Here is an 18,102-nt window from a genome sequence, read left to right as displayed (position 1 = left end):
GCACACCGCAGGACCCTGGGGTCTGTGCCGTCCTGGGTCCCTCACCCCACGGCTGCCCTCCTCTCTCAGCCCCTGGCCACACTGACAGTGTAGCTCATCACAGCCGCAGGGGCCATGGCTCACCGCCCCCCCAGCGAGGGACGCGGGGCGCGGGGCTCACCTGACCCTGCAGAAGAAAGACTTCTCCTCTGTGCATTCCTGGGTGAAATCTGCGAGAGAGAGCCGGGTCAGTCTCCACCTCGGACCGCGAGGCGCGGGGCGGCACCGCTGCCCGAGCACAAGCCAGACCCCGCTGATCGCTTTCCTGACGAAGCTCCCACAGTCTGGGCGCCGCCCAGCAGGCCGTCCAGCCCGGAGCTCACGCCCTGGGCCGGCAGCGGGAAAGGCGGCAGGCTCCCAGCACGCGTGAGACCCAGCGAGGCAGCCTGCAAGTCTGTGTTTCTTTTTAGAAAGGTTTATTGATTTGTTTGAAAGGCAGAATTAGAGAGAGAGAGAGAGAGAGAGAGAGAGAGAGATCTACCATCCACTGGTTCACCCGCAAAAATGGTCACACTGGCTGGGGGGGCAGTCCAAAGCCAGGAGCCTGGAACTCCATCCAAGTCTCCCTGGTGGGTGCAGGGCCCAAGCAGGTGGCCCGTCTTCTGCTGCTTTCCCAGGCCATCAGCAACGAGCTGGAGCAGAGGGGAGCAGCCGGGACACGAGCCAGCATCGGTCAGAGGCTTAAGGCTGGAGGAGGATCTCTAACGCCCGCACTGCCTCCTAGCCACGCGGGGGGTCGCACACAGGCGCCTGCAGCTGTCCCAGGCGGGAGAGGCACGCGGCCAGGGAGGGGCTCTACCCGTGCGGGCTCCAGGGGGTTTCCCACTGCCAGAGCTCCGCGAGGCGTCGTGGGGGTTCTGTGGAATCCGTCTCTGTGGCAGGCTTCCCGTGACGCCCTTGGGAATCCGCATGGAGGAAGCCACGCCCCACAGTGCTCGCCTTCTCCTGCCTGCAGGACTGGCACTGCCCAGGCCGTGCCAAGGCTGGGGACTTCACGCTGGAGGACAAGGGCGCCACGCCTGGGGGCGGGCGGGCAGCAGCTCGGGGCATCGTGGCCCTCAAGGCCCACGCGCTGGGAGGGGCAGCCCGAAGTCTCAGGAACGCCTCCGGCCGCCCCGCCCGACAGCTCTCTGCTCTCTTCCCTCCATGCTGGCGTCCACTGCTTCTCGCTCTCCGCGCGGCCAGGCCGCGGGCTTCCCGGATGTTCCTGCTCCGCTTCTCCTCGTGACTCGGAGCGTCGTCTCTGACCCATCAGCCAGGGGGCAGCCAGGCTGCTGTGTGGGGGCGGGGCCCAACCGGCACCCCTTGGGCGGCTATCTCGTCCGTGTCCCGGTCCCCTGCACCCGAGGGCTCTGCAGAATCCTAGCAGGGTCCTTGCTGCTCACGGGCACAGTGCCCTCGTCTCTGAGGCCCCTTCAGAACGGCCCTCCTGGACCCCGCGAGGGCCCCACGTCCAGTGACGTATCAGTCACAACTGCTCACGCGCTCTTGGGAAGTTCCAAACTCTCTGGGTCCACTTTCTTTCTTTCCTTTTTTTTTTTTTTTTTAGATTTATTTATTTGAAAAGGAGTGTGACAGAGACACAGGGACACAGAGAGAGATCTTCCATCCGCTGGTTCCTTCCACAAACGCCAGCAACAGCCACAGGTGGACCAGCCAAAGCCAGGAGTCGGGAGCGCCATCCAGCTCTCCCGCGTGGGTGACAGGGGCCCTAGCACCGGGCCATCTGCTGCTGCCTTCCCAGGTGCACCAGCAGGGAGCTGACCAGAAGCAGAGCAGCCGGGACTCCAACCGGAGCTCTGATGTGGGATGCCGGCACCGCGAGGAGACGCTTAACCCGCTGCTCCAGCCACGGCCCCGCCCAGTTCCAAAGCCGCTCCCACACTGTCCTGTCGTTTTCTGTGGCTGTAACGAGGTCCCCGCGGCCGGGTGACTCAGAACAGCGCTGCAGAGGCTGCGAAGGCTCGGCAGCCCCGCCTGGCTCCGGCAGCTGCGGCAGCTGGTGGCGGGAGGCGGGGGCCACGCTCGGGGGCCGCGAGGCAGGGCAGGAGGGCAGCCTCGCACACAGCCGCCTGCTCTCCTGGGAGCCAACCCAGCCCCGTGAGGGGAGAGCTCACCTCTCCTGGCACCCTGCTCTGCCCTAAAAGGCCTCCCAACTCACCACCACAGCAGATTTTAGCCCGAGTCTGGCAGTTGGGGGGGGGGGGCACACCACCTCTGAACCACACGTCTGGCAGGGGCGGGGGCACAGGCAGAGGACCGGGGGCGGCCTGGGCTGAGGTGAGAGGCTGGACGCAACAGGCGGAGCGGCCACTGCACAGAGGGACCTGAGCCTGTATCCTGGGCAGCAGGTGACGTGAGCCCAGAGGACCTCACGGTCTCTGTTCACTCGGCCACCTCTGGCCAAGGCCAAGGGCTCTTGGGACATCGGTGTGGGGGCGCCACGCCTGCTCACTGTGGCTGCGGAGGGGTGAGGAGCCACCCACCTGCGGGGAGCCGTGCCCCTCACCACAGCCACGCCACGATGCCAGTCCTGGGGCAGCTTCGTGCCAAAGCACCCACCTTCCCGCAACCTCTCCCCTCCGAAACGTGCGGAAGACTTCCCTTTCTTCCCTGCGTTCACACCTGCTCACCTGCACCTCTGACGGCCTCTCTGGCAGAGGTGGGGCGGGCAGAGGAGAGGCGGCGCCGCACCCAGCCCCGGCTCGCCTGTCAGAAGCACCCCCGCCCCTGGAGCAGGCGCAGGCCCAGCCGCCAGAGCCTCACCTCCTCGGCTGCACGCGCTCCAGGCCGGGAGCTTGCAAGGCGTCGTGCAGCCGTGGAACACGCTGACGTCGTGCGGCGCCAGGAACTCCACGAACTTGGCGTCGCTGAAGGCGTCTCTCTTGCAGTGGAAGATGGAGGCGACCTGCTCCGAGATGTACAGGATTCTGCCCGTAACCAGGGACACAGCCACAGCAAACATATCCTGGGGAGGGGAACACGGCCAGTGGAGGGAAGCTGGGGTCCCTGCGTGGGCGGCGACAGGACACTGCCAGCCCAGGTGTCCCGCCTCCCTGGCAGGTGCAGGCCACGCTGCTGGCGTGGCCACGAAGCTCCTGGCATCTGGGCTGGGCCGGCATGGGAGGTGGCAGGGACTCCCTGCTGCACGCCTGGCCGCCTTCTCTCTGCCAGGGTCCGGGAGCTGCCGGCGACTCAGGAGGCCTCTGCAGCCCCCAGCCCACCGCGTGCTCCCTCTCTGCCCGCTGGGCCTCTGAGCTCAGGGCTGAGCCTTCCGTGGGGCCAGCTGCAGGCGACAGGTGGGTAGGGCTGGGCCCCTTCCGAGGCACTGGCGTGATTCTGGCACAAGCTGGAACCTGGCGGCCTTAGTCTGCTCTCACAGACTGAGAACTTGGGGCACTTCCCCCAACGGGGCCTCACCTTCAGCGGGACACTTAAAATGCACAGCCTGAAGCTGCTAGGCTCGGCTTCCTCCTCGCAGTCACGAGGCCCTGGACAAGGGGACGACTGTCCCATCCATCTCCTCCCCCTGGACCCCAGCTGTAGCTGCTGGCCACGACGACTGGCCAGGACAAGGACGACACTCTCCCCTGGCTCAGTCCGGCTTTGCGGTGACGGCCCCAAGCTGCTGGCCCTGGCCAGGGTGGGGTGAGGGTGACACTCTCCCCTGGCTCAGTTGGCTGGCTTTGCCGCGACGGCCCGAGCTGCTGGCCCCGGCCAGGGTGGGATGAGGGTGACACTCTCGCCCAGCTCAGTCTCAGCTGGCTTTGCCGCGATGGCCCAAGCTGCTGGCCGTGGCCGGGGTGCGAACGCACTCTCCCCGCAGACAGAAGCCAACTCCGCTGCACGCCAGGACCCTCCACCCTGCTCCTCTCCAAAAGGCGCAAACTCCTCCTGAAGCTCCGCCCCCGCAGAACTCACCCCGTTCTTCACGACGTACTCGGAGGTGACGCTCTCGACCTCCTCCACGCTGTAGGAGGGCACGTCCACCCCGTGCGGCTGGCTCTCGCTGGACATCAGCAGCTGGTAGTACTCCTCATTGGCTGTGGAGAGAGGCGCTGGCGCTCAGGGGGCGAGGCCGAGACGCACCCCCACGGCCTGGAACTCCACCCTCCCCGTGGAACAGTGGGACACACGGAGTCTCTTCCCGGGACACGGGAGCACAGAAGCCCGAGGGCAAAGCTAGCGACCACGGCGGCAGCATGGCCACCCTTCCCCCCGGTCAGGGGACCGGAGACAGGCGCAGAGCACCTGCTCCCTGCGACCCAAGCTGCCCAGATGCTGAGAAACGTGGAGCCGGTCGGCCGCAGCGTCACGCGAGCCCGCCTACGCCGTGCGAGACGGCCATGGCTGCTCGCAGGAAAAAGCCGCCGTCTCGCCTTCGGCCCGGCCTTTCAGATCTGTCTCTGTTGCTATTTTCGTGTGTGTGACGGACGCAGGGTGGGTGGCGCTCACACCGCCGCTGGCTGGGGACGCGCGGCCTGCGCTGTAGAGCACCCCTTCCCGGCCTAAGGATGCCGCAGGAGCCGTGCAGGGCCCCCACCTGTGCTGCACGCACAGCCCCTGCCTGACCGCGACCCAGGAGGAGGGTCCCGCCAGGAGCGGCAGAAGCCGGGCTAGGCTCCGTCGTGTGGTTCAGGAGCAGGAGGGCAGCTGAGCCGGGACGTGACCGAGTTAGGGTCACGCAGTGAGTCCACAGGCTGCTGCCGTGTGGCCCAGGAGTTCTGCACGCGTGCTCTCCTGCACACACGTTCTGCACGCGTGTTTTCACGTGAAGCCTTAGTCTGGCTCATCACTGACCAGCTCCACCAGCTCTTTCCTATCCTGCCGCCTGACACACACCCACCGGGACGCAGGGCCGGACATCCGGAGGCCACGGGGACAGATGAGTGGGCAGCCCACCTGAGCCGCGCACAGCGCCTGGCCCCTGCTGCAGGCCGTGAGGATAGGGACCAACCTCCCCTGATTCCAGGACCCCTCCGGACACCACGGCTCCTACCAGAGCCCCGCAGACCCTGGGCGTGAGGTGCACGCTATGGACACGCGTCTCCCACCCTGCTGTCCCCTCTAAAGCCAGAGCAGGAAGACGTCCAGGGACCCGCGGTCTCCCGCCACCCGCGGCGGCATCACTGCCTCCACGTCCTCTGCGATTCAGAAGCTGTAGTCTGGGGTCTACGACGCACTGCAGGGCCCGGGCCGTGCGCGGCCGCCGTACCTTTCACCTGCTTCACGCTCCGCAGGGCGTACTTCAGGGTGGCCAGGGTGCTGGCCTTGCCCTTGGCCTTCCTGTCTGCGGGCAGGTGGACTTTCAGCTCCTTCAGCGTTCTGATCAGCTCTCTGTGCACGTCCGCTTTGGCAGCCTGCTGGCTGCTGTGGGATTCAAGAGAGAGGCAGTCAGATGCTGGCCTCCAGAAAAGAGGCGCGACCGGGCAGTGCCCTGGGGGCTCTCAGCGGTTTGGCGGTGTCACCTGCTGCAGGCCAGGAGCCCCCTCACGGCGTCTGCAGACGCCGGCAGTGAAGAAGCACCGCGCTGGAGCAGGTGCCGCGGCACAGCGGGGTTCACTGCCTGCAGCGCCAGCGTCCCATGTGGGCCCAGGTTCGAGTCCCGGCTGCTCTGCTTCTGACCCTGCTCTCTGCTGTGGCCTGGGAAAGCAGCAGCAGATGCCCAAATCCTTGGGCCCCTGCACCCACGTGGGAGACCCGGGTGGAGTTCCAGGCTCCTGGCTTTGGCCTGGCCCAGTGCTGGCCATAGTGGCCATTCAGGGAGTGATCCAGATGGATTCTCTCTCTCTCTCTAACTCTGCCTTTCAAATAAATAAATAAATCTTTTATTAAAAAAAAAAAAAGTCCCTGCTCTACCCAAGGGACCTTCCAGGGTTAGAGTGAGACCTCGCCCAGGAAGGGCCGGCAGACAGACGGCACCACGGCACCTCCACGCTGCGCTGTCCTTGCCTGGCCCACGCAGAAAGGGAATGGGGCGGGAGGCAGGTTACCGAGGACAGCAGCAACCCCTGGGACACGAAGGCAAACCATGCGCTCAGAGGACAGAACGGGGGCACGGCTGGGAGGGGACGGAGTGGGGGCCTGGCTGACGGCAGGGCCGTCGGGGCAGAGGGGCAGGGTGGTGCGGGGCCCAGGACGCAGGGCTGCAGTCTGCTCTGGAGGGGACGGCAAAGGCTCTGTGGACAAAAGGGTAAAATGGCCACAAACTCCTAAAGAGGACAAAGAACGTTCCAGGTGAAGCTGCCCAAGGCTCAGGCAGGGTTTGCTTCCTGTGGAGCCTGGAGGGGCGCAGGAGCTGGGGCCACGTGCAAAGGCCCCGAGCAGCCTGCGGGGACACGCGGCCGGGCTCTCGTGGACACAGCTGTGCAGACTAACGGGCTCGCACAGAGCTTCAAGAGTCGCATCACTCCAGAAAAATGGCCCCGCACTCCCAGTCTCCCCGTGACTCTGCAGGCCCAGAGAGGGCGGGGCAGCCGCACCCGCAGCCGCTGGCACACAGGCTGGTTCAGACTCTGCCATCGTGAGGCCAAAGGCGGCTGGGCTGCAAGAACAAGGGAGGGCCCAGCTCAGAGCGGCCGAGGCCCCCGGCCAGCAGGGAGGGCAGGCCTTCAACGCCCACTGCGAGACGACTTACAACAGGGAGCCAAGCGAAAACTGCAACACAGCGCCCTCCGCCCTCCGAAAACGAAGCCCGGCAAGTGCAGGCGCAAGGTGAAAGCCGCGCCTTCGTGCTGTCAGCGGCCGCGGCGTGGGCAGGAGCTGCCGGCTGGGCTACGCCTGCACCTGCCAGGATCCCGCTGCTCTCCCTGCAAAGACGCATGACCGGCAGCGGCACCGTTATCAGCGCAGACTAGCAAATTTCGTTATTCTAAGTTAATGACATTTTCAAAACTCTTGAAAATTCTGGGTGGGCACGATTTGAAGGCTACAAAACTATTGAACTACCCTGGAAACGACACGCAGGGAAGCCCACGACCCGCTCGGCCTCCGCGCGGCCCGAGCTCAACCTACCCCTGGCGGGCGTCTGGCGGCTCCACCAGCATGCCCAGCTCCTTGCCGCTGTCGTCACAGTCGCTGCCCTGAGACTCCCGCCCCATGGAGCTGTTCTCGTTGGCTTCATTCCCGCTGGAGCCACTGCTCATGTCCACGTCTTCCTGGACAGGGGCTTTACCAGGCCGGGGGTCCAGGGGCTCCACGCGGGGGTGACCAGCGCTGGGCGCAAATTCCACGTAGCCGTTCATGGTGGGCTCCGGAGCCAACCTGGGGAGTGAGAGGAATGGTGCCAAACGTTAAAAAGAGCACGCACAGGCGACCACCGGCGGCACCGGAAGAGCGCTGCGGTTCTCTCCACAGACCACGTGTGTGACACCTGACCACTCTTGCTTACTGGGCTGCCTGCTGATGGGCACGCAGCAGGAAGACAGGGGAACCAGGCAGCCCTGGCTTGACAGTGGGGGGCACACAAGAACACGGACCGTCCCCAGCCAGGATGGGGAGCTTCGGCAGGAGCGGAGAGTCCCACGGAACGGGTGGCAGGGCCTGGGGTCAGCGGGGAAACTGGCGTCAGGGATCCTGACCATCACGGCACAGCGAAGCCACAGGTGAGGCCGGAGGTGGAGGGCTGCGGGGCAGAGGAGGCTGGAAGTGGGGCTCCACGTGGCCCAGGCCCAGCAGGGGCGCGTCTCACCCCCCTCCCCACAACGTGCAGGTTCCAGCGCCTGATGGAGATGTGTGCAGGCCGGGTAGAGGCAATGGGAAGGCGGCCTCACCTCTGCCCAGAAAGTGACCAGCACGGTCCCAGCCAGAAGCCAGCGATGCATGGAGGCCTGGGGACGGTGGCCAGAGGAAGGAGTGGCGGAGGCCCCTGGCACCCAGATAACCCCCCAGCTCCCTCCTCCTGCCTTCCAATCTTCCCGCCCCCGAGGGAAGCCAGAGCCTACAGCGACAGACACGCTGACTCTGGCTGGGTCCCCGAGGCACCGTGCACTTGCAGTTGCCCTGTGCTCAGGGGACGGATCGGAGGCCTGCAGAGAGCGCCTGGGGGGCTGAGCCGGGGCCTGGCTGGTGCCGGCGGCCACAGTGCAGTCCTGGGTAACCCCGGATGTAGCGCCTCCTTCCATGGCCATGCTGGCAGGGGTGGGTGACTCCCCCAAAGCCACAGTGCAAGGTGGTGGCTTCCAGACCAGCCTGACAGTGAAGACGGGGACCCCACCCCACCCCGGGCCGCTTCTCTGTGCACTGACTACAGCCCAGCGTGGCACTGCTCCTGCTACACGGCGGTGGCTGGGAAGGGTCCCCGGCCTCCCGACGACACACAGGCACTTCCTGCTGGTTGTAGTGTGGGCGGAAGGGGAGCCGAGGGCGGCACTGGCTCCTGGAGATGCCACCCCTGCCAGAGGGACAGAGGGACACACGGACGGCCACCCCAGGAAGCGCTTCCAGGGGGCCTGCAGCTCTCCCTGGACACATCTCCCCCAGTGAACAGCACCCTGAGGTCCCCCTCCCCAACGGGGCCACCCCGCCCCCGGCAACGCTGTGCTGGCCTCACCAGCAGGGACCAGATTCTAACCTCTGGTGGCAGCGAGGAGTCTCACCCGGCCGCGGGGAGGGGGCCTGCAGGCAGGCAGCGCGGGGCTGACAAGGCCTCCTCGTGTTCACAGCCAGCAAACAGAAAAAGCCAACATGGGGCTTTCGAGAAGACCAAGACAGCCCTCGTGGCACAGAGGAGGTCAGCCTCTTGTGGCCGGCACCTGCTCACCGGCACAAATAAGAACTGCCGGAGACGGACACGAAACAAGCAGGGAAGGAGGAGACGCAGCCGCGGGCTGACACGGAGGCCCCACCGCAGGACACGAGGCCGGAGGACAGGAGGCCCCACCGCAGGACACGAGGCCGGAGGACAGGAGGCCCCACCGCAGGACACGAGGCCCCACCGCAGGACACGAGGCCAGAGGACAGGAGGCCCCACCGCAGGACACGAGGCCAGAGGACAGGAGGCCCCACCGCAGGACACGAGGCCGGAGGACAGGAGGCCCCACCGCAGGACACGAGGCCCCACTGCAGGACACGAGGCTGGAGGACAAGAGGCCCCACCGCAGGACACGAGGCCCCACTGCAGGACACGAGGCCCCACCGCAGGACACGAGGCTGGAGGACAGGAGGCCCCACCGCAGGACATGAGGCTGGAAGGACGCGGCTCGGGGCAGCCACGGAGCAAGGGGCTTCTGCAAGAGACAGACACTCGGGAGGAAGAGAGGGGAGGGCCTCGGGGTCAGAGGGCATGGAGGAAGGCTGGGTTCCCTGCCGCCAACAGCTCGTTCTGAGAATGACACCAGAAAGACGGGACAGAGACCGTAAGGAGAGACGTGAGGACAGCCACCCTCGGCCGAGGACAGAAAACCTCAGGAAACACACGCGAGGACGGTCACCCTCAGACGAGGACAGAGACCCTAAGGGGACACACGCGAGGACGGCCACCCTCGGCCAAGGACAGGGACCCTCAGGAGACACACGAGGACGGCCACCCTCAGGCGAAGACAGAGACCCTCAGGAGACACATGAGGATGGCCACTCTCAGACAAGGACAGAGACCCTCGGGAGACACATGAGGATGGCCACCCTCAGACGAGGACAGAGACACTAAGGAGAGATGCGAGGATGGTCACCCTCAGATGAGGACAGAGATCCTAAGGAGACACACGCGAGGACGGCCACCCTTAGCCGACGACAGAGACCCTCAGGAGAGACAAGAGGACGGCCACCCTTGGCCGAGGAGAGGGACCCTCGGGAGACACACGCGAGGACAGCCACCCTCGGCCGAGGACAGAGACCCTCAGGAGAGACGCGAGGATGGTCACCCTCAGACGAGGACAGGGATACTAAGGAGAGACACGAGGACGGTCACCCTCAGACGAGGACAGGGACACTAAGGAGAGACAAGAGGACGGCCACCCTCGGCCGACGACAGAGACCCTCAGGAGAGACAAGAGGACGGCCACCCTCGGCCGAGGACAGAGACCCTCAGGAGACACGCGAGGACGGCCACCCTCGGCCGAGGACAGGGACCCTCAGGAGACACGCGAGGACGGCCACCCTCAGGCGAAGACAGAGACCCTCAGGAGACACATGAGGATGGCCACTCTCAGACAAGGACAGAGACCCTCGGGAGACACATGAGGATGGCCACCCTCAGACGAGGACAGAGACACTAAGGAGAGATGCGAGGATGGTCACCCTCAGATGAGGACAGAGATCCTAAGGAGACACACGCGAGGACGGCCACCCTTAGCCGACGACAGAGACCCTCAGGAGAGACAAGAGGACGGCCACCCTTGGCCGAGGACAGGGACCCTCGGGAGACACACGCGAGGACAGCCACCCTCGGCCGAGGACAGAGACCCTCAGGAGAGACGCGAGGATGGTCACCCTCAGACGAGGACAGGGATACTAAGGAGAGACACGAGGACGGTCACCCTCAGACGAGGACAGGGACACTAAGGAGAGACAAGAGGACGGCCACCCTCGGCCGACGACAGAGACCCTCAGGAGAGACAAGAGGACGGCCACCCTCGGCCGAGGACAGAGACCCTCAGGAGAGACGCGAGGATGGTCACCCTCAGACGAGGACAGGGACACTAAGGAGAGACAAGAGGACGGCCACCCTCGGCCGACGACAGAGACCCTCAGGAGAGACAAGAGGACGGCCACCCTCGGCCGAGGACAGAGACCCTCAGGAGACACGCGAGGACGGCCACCCTCGGCCGAGGACAGGGACACTAAGGAGAGACGCGAGGACGGCCACCCTCGGCCGACGACAGGGACACTAAGGGGACACACGCGAGGACGGCCACCCTCAGATGAGGACAGGCTGGAATTGCTGCTCAGAGCCCCGCCAGGCAAAGCTCTGCCCGCCCCCGAGGAGAAGGAGACCCCACCTGCGAGGAGAAGGAGACCCCACCTGCGAGGAGAAGGAGACCCCACCTGCGAGGAGAAGGAGACCCCACCAGCATCCAAACAGGACAAACAAGCAGGTCACCCAACAAAGGACGAAAAACCGCTGTTCTCGCACCTCTGCTCTGCCCCGGGCCACTTCAGAAGCTGAGGCCCCCACGCAGCCTGGCAGCACACGGCAGGCGGGGGAGCAAGTCCCCGTCCGGACAGGCAGGCGGCCAGCAACGCCCGGGGCTCCCAGACACCTGCCCACAGCGTCCTTCCTACTCCGGGCAGAACACACGGAGCTGCGGCCAAGTCAGCGACAGACGGAGGTGACGGAGGTGACGGCGCGCGGGCCGCTCCCCCGGAGCAACACCCACCGGGCTGAACTCGCGGAGACAGCCGACCTCCCCGCACCGGGAAGAGCGGAGGCCAGGGTTGCTCCGCTTCCCCGTCAGGCTACAGAACATCCCAGGACGGACTGCAGCAGAGGGCAGAGGCCCCCGGCGCGCGGTGGTATAATAATAACGTAGGTGACGCTGCTGCCTGCGACGTCGGAGTCCCATGTGGGCTCCGGTTCGAGTCCCGGCTGCTCCACTTCGTCACGCTCCCTGCTCAGGCACCTGGGAAAAGGGCAGAAGCTGGCCCAAGTGCTTGAGCCCTGCACCCGTGTGGGAGACCCGGATGGAGCTCCTGCCTCCTGGCGCCAGGCTTTGCAGCTACTTGGGGAGTGGACGAGCAGGTGGAAGGTCCCTGGGTCCCTTTCTAACTCTACCTTTCACGTAAATAAAGAAAAAAATGACCACGTCTTCCTGGAGGGAAGCTCTTCTCACTTCCAGGGAGCTGAGGCAGACACGCATGCACACGTGCACAGGGTGGGTGAGCATGGGACAGCATACGCACACGTGCACAAGGTGGGTGAGCGTGGGACAGCACACGCATGCACACGTGCACGAGGCGGGTGAGCGTGGGACAGCACACGCACACGTGCACGAGGCGGGTGAGCGTGGGACAGCACACGCACACGTGCACGAGGCGGGTGAGCGTGGGACAGCACACGCACACGTGCACGAGGGTGAGCGTGGAACAGTACACGTGCACGAGGCGGGTGAGCGTGGGACAGCACACGCACACGTCTACAAGGTGGGCGAGCGTGGGACAGCACACGCACACGTGCACAGGACGGGTGAGCGTGGAACAGTACACGTGCACGAGGCGGGTGAGCGTGGGACAGCACACGCACACGTGCACAAGGTGAGTGAGCGTGGGACAGCATACGCACACGTGCACGAGGCGGGTGAGCGCGGGACAGCACACACACACATGCACAGGATGGGTGAGCGTGGAACAGTAAACACTCAGAACTGCCCACAGGGAAGCGGCTGCCCCTCTCCCAGGGTGCCTCGTCCAGCTTCCAGGGGGCATCCTGGCTCCACCTGGCCCAGCTGTGGTCGGAACAGTGGTGTGGGATCTGGGAAAGAAAAGCCAGTTCCCACCAGGCCTGCGCACAGACCCTCGCTCGGAGCACGGCCCTGGCGTGCAGAGTGCAGCCCCCGGGCACCCCCACACCTGCCCCAACCCTGCGTCTCCCCTTGGGCAGGAGCGAGAGCAATGGAAGCAACGGCGGGGAAGGTGGGGAAGGGTCGGGGTGGCCAGGAAGGCCGCAGGTACTTGAGTCTCCGTGACTGTCCTCAGTCCTCAGGCCAGCAGCCGCCTGCTCCGTCCTCACAATGCCAGCACCTGTGCTGGATGCCCCGGCTTCACACCTGAGGTGACCTGGGGGAGGCGCCACACCCCGGGGGGCCCACTTCACACCTGAGGTGACCTGGGGGAGGCACCACACCCCGGGGGGGCCCACTTCACACCTGAGGTGACCTGGGGGAGGCGCCACACCCCGGGGGGGCCCACTTCACACCTGAGGTGACCTGGGGGAGGCGCCACACCCCGGGTGGGCCCACTACACACCTGAGGTGACCTGGGGGAGGTGCCACACCCCGGGGGGGCCTACTTCACACCTGAGGTGACCTGGGGGAGGCGCCACACCCCGGGTGGGCCCACTTCACACCTGAGGTGACCTGGGTAATGCGCCACACCCCGGGGGGCCTACTTCACACCTGAGGTGACCTGGGTAATGCGCCACATGCCACTTGGGCCCTCACTTCCCCAGAGGCCTGGACGGGGGGCACAGCTGGCAGGAAATCCGCTCCCAGCTCTGCCCCAAGTGGGCTGCTTGGGAGCCCTGTCCCAGGAGGCTGCGTGGCCTGCGGGCGTCTGTCCCCAGCGCCCTCCTGTGGGTGCATCCAGGACTTGCCTCCTCCTTTCTTGCTGCCCTGACCTAGACTACTTCGAGGGAACTCAAACCAAAACTCAGACCTGAGGAGAGGGAGACCCTGGGCAGCGGCTGGGGGAGTGCAAGGGCCCTGAGGTGGACGAGGCTGGAACAGCAGAGAGGCCAGATCATGAAGAGCCTGGCGGGCAGGGGCCGAGGCGTGGCTTTCTTCTCGGGGGGGCTTCTGGAGACGCTCAGCTCCTGGCCCTCACGCCCGACCACACGGTGAGTTCACACTGGGCTCCTGGCCTCACACCCGACCACACGGTGAGTTCACACTGGGCTCCTGGCCCTCACACCCGACCACACCGTGACTCTCACTCGGCTCCTGGCCCTCACACCCGACCACACGGTGAGTTCACACTGGGCTCCTGTTCCCTCACACCCGACCACACCGTGAGTTCACACTGGGCTCCTGGCCCTCACACCCGACCACACCGTGAGTTCACACTGGGCTCCTAGCCTTCACACTCGACCACACGGTTAGTTCACACTGGGCTCCTGGCCCTCACACCCGACCACACGGTGAGTTCACACTGGGCTCCTGGCCCTCACACCCGACCACACGGTGAGTTCACACTGGGCTCCTGTTCCCTCACACCCGACCACACGGTGAGTTCACACTGGGCTCCTGACCCTCACACCCGACCAGACGGTGAGTTCACACTGGGCTCCTGACCCTCACACCCGACCACACGGTGAGTTCACACTGGGCTCCTGTTCCCTCACACCCGACCACACGGTGAGTTCACACTGGGCTCCTGACCCTCACACCCGACCACACGGTGAGTTCACACTGGGCTCCTGTTCCCTCACACCCAACCACACAGTGAGTTCACACTGGGCTCCTGGGCCCCACACACTTGAGCACCCTATGATTTCACATTCAGCTCCTGGAACCCTGGTCTTTGCTCATGGCACCGGCCTATTTGAATACAATTCCTCAGGGCCACCGGGTCACCCAGGAGGGTGGTGGGGGCAGCGCAGGTGTGGCAGAAATGTGAAACAGCAACCAGGGCCAGATCACCCAGAACTTGGTTATCCCCGAACATGCGCTGCTTAGCACCGGCAACGCCAGCTTAGGCACTGGCCTCACTTGCCAAGCTGGCAAAGCCACACACTGGGCCAAGCAGACTTTGCCTCCTGTGCTCCGCAAACATTTATCCCACATGCGTGCCAGCTGTGCTGGGGCCTGGCGCTCCCGGGAAACCTGTTTCTACCACACAGGGAGGGGGCCAGGGCACAGGAGGGACAAGGGCGGCCGGGATCCCCTGGTCCCAAGCCTCCCCTCCAACCCCTGCCCTCCCGTGCAAGTACGCCCGTGGGCTCTGCCCTGGAGAACGCTCTAAGAGAGGGCTTATGCTCGGACCCCGACCGCTCGCTGGGCACAGCTTTGGGCTGAGGCTGGCCGACAGAGGAACGTTCAGAAAGTGCGTGGCGATGACACTGGAGTCTAGGACTGGAGGGAGGAAGCGGTGGGGGTCAAGTGCTGGTCCATGGGGGCTCGTGACATCTCCTCCGTGTCCAGAGACATTCGGAACTCCACAGCAAACAGTACAGGAAGGGCCCGGACGCCCAGCCGGGGCCCCAGTTCCAGCCTCTCCGGCGCTGTGTCTCAACACTGGGCACCCACGGAGGGGCATGTTTCCTGGAGGGAGGCAGAGACCACCGTGCAGGTCCAGCTCTTAAGAGAAAAGTCTGGATGGCTGCACAAAAGTCGCTCGGTGGAAGCCCCGGCTTGCCGTGTGCCAGTGAGCCGAGCACGCCCGCGTGAGCGACACCCAGATCTGCAGGAGGGCGCTGCCCGCCCCCAACCTGCCCACCCCAGGGCCCCACCAGCCCGGCTAGTTCTGCCTCTTTCACAGCTTTATGTAACAGGGCTCAGAAGCCTGTCTTGGTGCCTGCGAGTGCGGCGGTATTTTACAACCCCACGTATTGTAACAGGCTTGCTACTTCCTGGTGGGAGCCAGCTCCCTGAGGCCTGGGTAATCTACAGAATGTTTGCCCTGCTGAATAAACAGCCACGCTCTCCATGGCGACGGCCGCCGGGTCACAGGAAAATGTGAGCAGGAGGCCGGCGCGACGAGGGAGGCGCAGGAGGCGAGGGAGGCGCGGGAGGCGAGGGAGAGGAGGCGCAGATTCACAAGTGCGCTCAAGTGGCGGCAGCTTCCCCGCTGCGGGGCTCCGCTGCGCCGCTCTGGGGTGGGCGGATTCTAGGAAGCCGAGGCCCTGGCTCCTGCCTGGAGTGGCTCCCAGAGCGCATCCTGGTCTCTGTCACTCTCGGGAGGAGCACAGGAACCCTTGGAGGGGGCATGACACAGCCCCCGGTGCCGGGGAGCCACCAGCCTCCGACAACCTGTCTCCCGCCACGGCTGCTCCTACTCCGCTCCAGACTTAGGGACACAGTCGCAACTTTAGAGTAGAAATTTTCAATTTTCTTGAAAGGCAGAGACCGAGATCTTCCGTCTGCTGTTCCCCTCTCCAAGTGCCCTCAACAGCCAGGGCTGGGCCGGACCGAGGCCAGGGCTCCCAGGTGGATGGCAGGGACCCGCCACCCGCTGCACACTAGCAGGAAGCCGGAGCAGACGTGGAGCCAGGACTTGCTCTCCGGGACTCAGAGCCAGGATGCCGCATCCCCACGGACCTCCTAACTAACCACGGCGCCAAATGCCCGCCCCACAACTTGTACCGAACAGGCACAGAATGAACACAGAGTTGCAGCGCGGGGGAAAGCACACGGGCTCAGGGCCAGGGCCCGGCAGAGGCCCCGGCCCCGGTCCTCCCTGGGTTGGCAGATGGGCAGATTCCATAGGGGCGGGCGCCAGACACCTGCCAAGCCACGGTCCCGTGTTCAAGCCAGTTTTTCAACATGGGGGCCTTACTCTTCTCCAGGTGGCCGCGCCGGGACCTTCTGGAGCCCTGTGCCCTGCTGAGGCCTGGGGAAGCCGTGTCACCATTCAGACCGCAGCACGCCTCCAGGAAGGTAATGTGCCCCAGCAGCGGCCAGGCCTCGCCGAGGGACGGCCTGCTCTCCTCTGCGGCGTCTCAGGGACCCCCAGCTTGGCAACTGAGCAGACCTGTGCACGCCCCGCCTGGGCCCCTCCACACAGCTGAGGGACCAAGGCCCGGCCGGGGCCAAGCCGTGCAGCCCGGCCCGGGCTGGCTTCCCGCCTCCCACTCCAGCCTCCACAGAGAGCCGGGCCTGTGCGAGCTCTGCCCCAGTGATCACACCGAGACGACGGTGACAAGTGCCTGCCGACACCCACGGTGTGGGCCCTGTGCCGGCACATCACACAGCTCCTCTGCAGCGGGGAGCCCTGTCTCCAGGGTTTTACACGACCTGCAGGCTGACTCCCGGCTCCCAGGGGAAGCCGTCAGGTAGTGTCCTGTCCCCTCCTAGCCAAACCCAGCCTGGGACCAGGAACCTCAGCTGCAGGTCCAGGGTGGGGGTCCCCCCTCTGAGCAAGGGGGTCACACAGAAGTGCGCCAGACATGGGGAGCGGCCCCTGCCCCTGGGTAACACCTAGGGCTCCCAGCCCCGCCCACTCAGGCCCCGCGGGGACCCTGTCCTGAGAGATGCCCGCAGGCCGCAGCTGAGCCTGAGCCTGTCTCTGTCAAGCCGAGGGGCTCCCCTGTACCGGCTCCAGGGTGCCTGGTGACTCCGCGGTTGAGGATGAATCAGCCTTCCAAACCGGTTCCTTCTGTGTAGCCGCCGAAACCCTGGCAACAGAGCCGTCATCCTCTCCCCGGGCTTCCCGAAGCGGGGACGGCCCCTGCCCCCCGCGATCCACGTCTGCGGCTCGGCCAGACCGCCCCCCCCTCCCGGAGCCCCCAACCCACCCAGGAAAAGGAATGCACACAAGGTGGCCGAGCGGGGGTCCTCCGGGCCCGGCCCGGCTCGGCGACCCTCTGGGACCTCGGCTCGCCCCCTCCAGGGCGCCGGGCGGGGGTCCTACGGGCCCGGCCCGGCGACCCTCTGGCACCTCGGCTCGCCCCCTCCAGGGCGCCGGGCGGGGGTCGAGGTAGAGCTCCCAGAGCAGCGCCCACCTGGGGTGCCTTTCCAGCCCAGGACTGGCCCCCCGGGCCCCCCACGGCTGCGGGGCCTGACGCTGGACGAGGCAGCAGGCCGGCGTGGTCCTCACCCACCCCGTCGCTCCGAGACCGCAGCCCGGCCGTCGGGCTTCCCGGCGCCTCACTCTCCCGATCCGCAAAGCTGGCTCTGCGCGGCGGGAAGGGGCGCCCGCAGCAGGCCCGAGGTCTCCCGCACACAACCGTCCCAAGGCCGCCGTCCGTCCGGCCGTGAAGGGCTCGGGCCGGCCCTTCACACCAGAGCGCAGCGCCGGACCCCGCCCGCCCGGCCCGGGGCGGTTACGTAAGAGGCGAGCGGCGGCCGCCGGCTGCCCGCGCACCCGCCGCCCGCCCGGGCGCCGCGCCACTCACCGCCCAGCCGTCGCCGGACCCTCCGCCGGCCAGTCCGCGCGCTCGCCCGGCCCGCGCCCGCCGCCGCCGCCGCCGAGACCAGCGCGTAGCCCGCGGCGCCGCCGCCGCCGCCCCGACCCGCCGCTGTCACATAGTGGAAAACGTGACCGCGCGCGCCGCGCCCGCCCCCCGGCGCGCCATTGGTCGCGGCTGCGCCTCATCTGCATACCGGGGGGGCCGGACCTGCGGGTGCCGCGCGTTCATTGGTGGCGGCGCCCGTCGCTCTTTTTACATAAGACGCACATGGAACTCCATGTTCACTGCTTCGGTTCCTCAATGAAGAGGCGGCGCTTTCGTGTCCCCCCTCTCGTCCTGCCGAG

At 66.1% G+C, this 18,102-nt stretch overlaps 1 protein-coding gene across 1 annotated transcript in view; it reads right to left on the bottom strand.

Moving 5' to 3' along the window:
• PER2 (period circadian regulator 2) overlaps window positions 1–17,862 on the bottom strand; it is a 35,003-nt gene extending 17,141 nt beyond the window's left edge. The window contains exons 1-6 of the mRNA XM_070071477.1: window positions 17,744–17,862; window positions 7,054–7,302; window positions 5,255–5,409; window positions 3,961–4,082; window positions 2,806–3,007; window positions 161–209 (exon numbers count right to left, since the gene is read on the bottom strand). Of these exons, the coding sequence (XP_069927578.1) occupies window positions 161–209; window positions 2,806–3,007; window positions 3,961–4,082; window positions 5,255–5,409; window positions 7,054–7,283 (758 nt within the window). The 5' untranslated portion in view covers window positions 7,284–7,302; window positions 17,744–17,862. The remainder of the gene's footprint in view (window positions 1–160; window positions 210–2,805; window positions 3,008–3,960; window positions 4,083–5,254; window positions 5,410–7,053; window positions 7,303–17,743) is intronic.
• Between the last annotated feature and the right edge of the window lie 240 nt (window positions 17,863–18,102).

Source organism: Oryctolagus cuniculus, chromosome 3 (genome assembly GCF_964237555.1).
Source record: "Oryctolagus cuniculus chromosome 3, mOryCun1.1, whole genome shotgun sequence".
Lineage (NCBI taxonomy): Eukaryota > Metazoa > Chordata > Mammalia > Lagomorpha > Leporidae > Oryctolagus > Oryctolagus cuniculus.
This window is presented reverse-complemented; position numbering and strand designations above follow the sequence as displayed.